The sequence below is a fragment of the Oratosquilla oratoria genome, chromosome 14 (assembly GCF_046742065.1).
Source record: "Oratosquilla oratoria isolate Oo_2021 chromosome 14, ASM4674206v1, whole genome shotgun sequence".
Taxonomy (NCBI): Eukaryota; Metazoa; Arthropoda; class Malacostraca; order Stomatopoda; family Squillidae; genus Oratosquilla; species Oratosquilla oratoria.
In genome coordinates this window covers 16942152-16944651 of record NC_134790.1, presented here as the reverse complement: position 1 = coordinate 16944651, position 2500 = coordinate 16942152, and the positions used below count along the sequence as shown (strand labels likewise).

The 2500-nt window shown below is 41.8% G+C and overlaps 1 protein-coding gene across 2 annotated transcripts in view; it reads right to left on the bottom strand.

The window, feature by feature from the left end:
• LOC143032741 (uncharacterized) overlaps positions 1–2500 on the bottom strand; it is a 311331-nt gene that overhangs the window by 3858 nt on the left and 304973 nt on the right. For both annotated transcript variants that reach the window (XM_076197699.1, XM_076197701.1), the window contains one exon: positions 604–765. In XM_076197699.1, coding sequence (XP_076053814.1) covers positions 604–765 — 162 coding nt within the window. The remainder of the gene's footprint in view (positions 1–603; positions 766–2500) is intronic.

Here is a 2500-nt window from a genome sequence, read left to right as displayed (position 1 = left end):
TCCTTTCACCTCTTCATTTTCTCTTCCTCCTCCTCCATCTTTAACTCCACTTTTACCTATTCCTCCTGGTCTTTCTCTTGCCCCTTCTCCTCCTCTTCCTTCTCCACCTCCTCCTTCTCCTCCCCCATCACCAACACTGTTACCACCTACTCCCCTTCTCCTCCTCCTCCTCCTCTTCCTCCTCCTCCTTTCCCATCTCCTCTCCTCTACCACCACCACCTCCTCCTCCCCCTCCTCCTCTACTTCTCCATCTGCTCTTCTTTCTCTTCCACATTCACCATCTCCTCCTTCTCCAGTTCCTTACCTCCTCTTCCTCCTCCTCCTCCTCCTCCTCCTCCTACTACACCACCTCTTCTCCTCTATCACCACCTCCACCTTCTCCTCCACTTCTCCACCTCATCTTCTTTCTCCTCCTCCTCCTTATCCTCTTCTTCTTCCAGCTATTCCTCCTCCTCACCTCCTCTTCTTTCTCCTACTCCTCCTCTCCCTTCTCCTCCTCTACCTCCTCTTCCTTCTCCTACTCCTACTCCTCTTCTTTCTCCTACTCCTCCTCTTCCTTCTCCTCTTCTACCTCCTCTTCCTCCTCATCCCCCTCCTCCTCACCTGCGGCCCTTTTGTCCTTCTCCTTGTCCTCGGTCGTTTCCTCCGCCTTCTTGTTCTTGGGCTTCCGCTTGCGACTCTGTATGGAGTCCTTCCTCATCTGGAGTGGGCGGTTGATCCCGTGGAGTTTGTAGTAGAGGCCGCAAGCGTTGCAAACGGGCTCTCCTGCAAAAGAACACAGTACATTGCGGACCACTCAACAGTGCGCCATAAGAGACGACGTGGGTTGTAGAGAATGGGGCTGTGTCGTCTCTGGGTGTTGTCTGTGAGGTAGCGGTTGACGAATAGTGAACATCTACGTATATATGAAATTAAGTGAACTATCCCAAGGGACAGGGTGTTTATAATAACATACTGAGGCAGAGGTCAGTGAACAGGACTTAGAAGAAGGTGTTACAAAAATGTCTTTGAAGTGTTCATAGTCGAACTAGGAGAAAGTCAGTAAACAATTAATTATAGGAGGTAATAGGGGAACATAAGTGGTGTTCATCCGTACATTGTGAAAGTGTAGGGCTTATGGTCTCTTGCAGTCTCCTTCATTCTTATGTTCTCAAGTCACGACCAACATTCCCTCTAAGCTGTGCGCATGCGCGACGCACATATGTTGTACAACTAGCGCACATTAAGAAAAAATGTGGGCACACAATGTTTTCAAATAATGTTAAAATCCATTCAGTAAAGTAGTTCCACCCAAACATCGGCTTATAAATTCTCTAAAATTGTAGTAACTTGCCAATCGTCAAACCAATAATTGGAGGAAATATGTAATACAAACTTACAAATTGTGCGTATTTGCGCTTAAATGATCAGATGGGGACTTGCGCGGGTGCACACATACAATGTAGAGAAGGCACATTTTGAGCACAAGCAAATTTCTGCTCGCAGAAAAAAAAAAAAAGGAATATTGATCACGACTAAATGTCACAATTTGCTTATAAACTATTGAATACAGCTGTATGCATTAGGTATGAAAAAGTACAAAAAATATAATCTTGGTATCAGTTGTCCAATTTCCCCCCTCCACTCTGATCACCTGTCAACTGCTCAATCCCTCCATTCCCAATCCAAATTCACTCAATTCTAGAGTCCTCCCTACCACTGATCAGCTATAGAATCTCCACCCTAACATAGGTTAGGCTAGGTTAAGTTTGGATAGGTTAGGTTAGGTTATGTATGGCAGGCCATAATCAACTGTAGAATGTTCACCCCAGCTTTTCCCACAAAAAGAAGGAATTATTTTATACACAAATAAGTTCATTACAACATATATTTTGCTTACAAAACATCCCATGTGAGCAAATTTCTCACACAAATTTGTGTAAAACTCCCACAAAATGGCATCGGTGCCCGTTCGTGTCTTTATGAATTGAAACATGTCGACATTATTCGTCATGTTCTTTATCGCTACTGAACCAAGATTAGTAAGGAATTATTCACTATTAAACTTCAAAATATGAAAAGCTAATATCAAATGTCAACAGAGAAAGATTTCTAACAGGTGTGAGAAATAAATAGAAAATACTAACATATCGAGACAAAGTGACACGAGCATATATATTAGGCTAGTAACGTAAACTTACTACGTGAATTAGCTCTAATTTACATATAATTATAATTTAAATGTGACTAATTTATATTTATGAGGTCACTAGCACCTCTATCAGTGAATTCATGATCTATTGTTGCTGAAAATCACTGTAAAAATCTATATTTGTTTGAGTTCGTGGTTCTTTCGTTGTGGCTGTGAATTTACATAATTATCCTCTCGTGTATTGTGTTATGATCTATTTAAATGTATAGGGATTTTTTCCTATTGTTGTTCAGAATATTGAAGAACGTGAGCGTACTGCAGTGTGTCAGAAAGTGTAATTTAAAAAACAAGATCTAAATGAATAAGAGG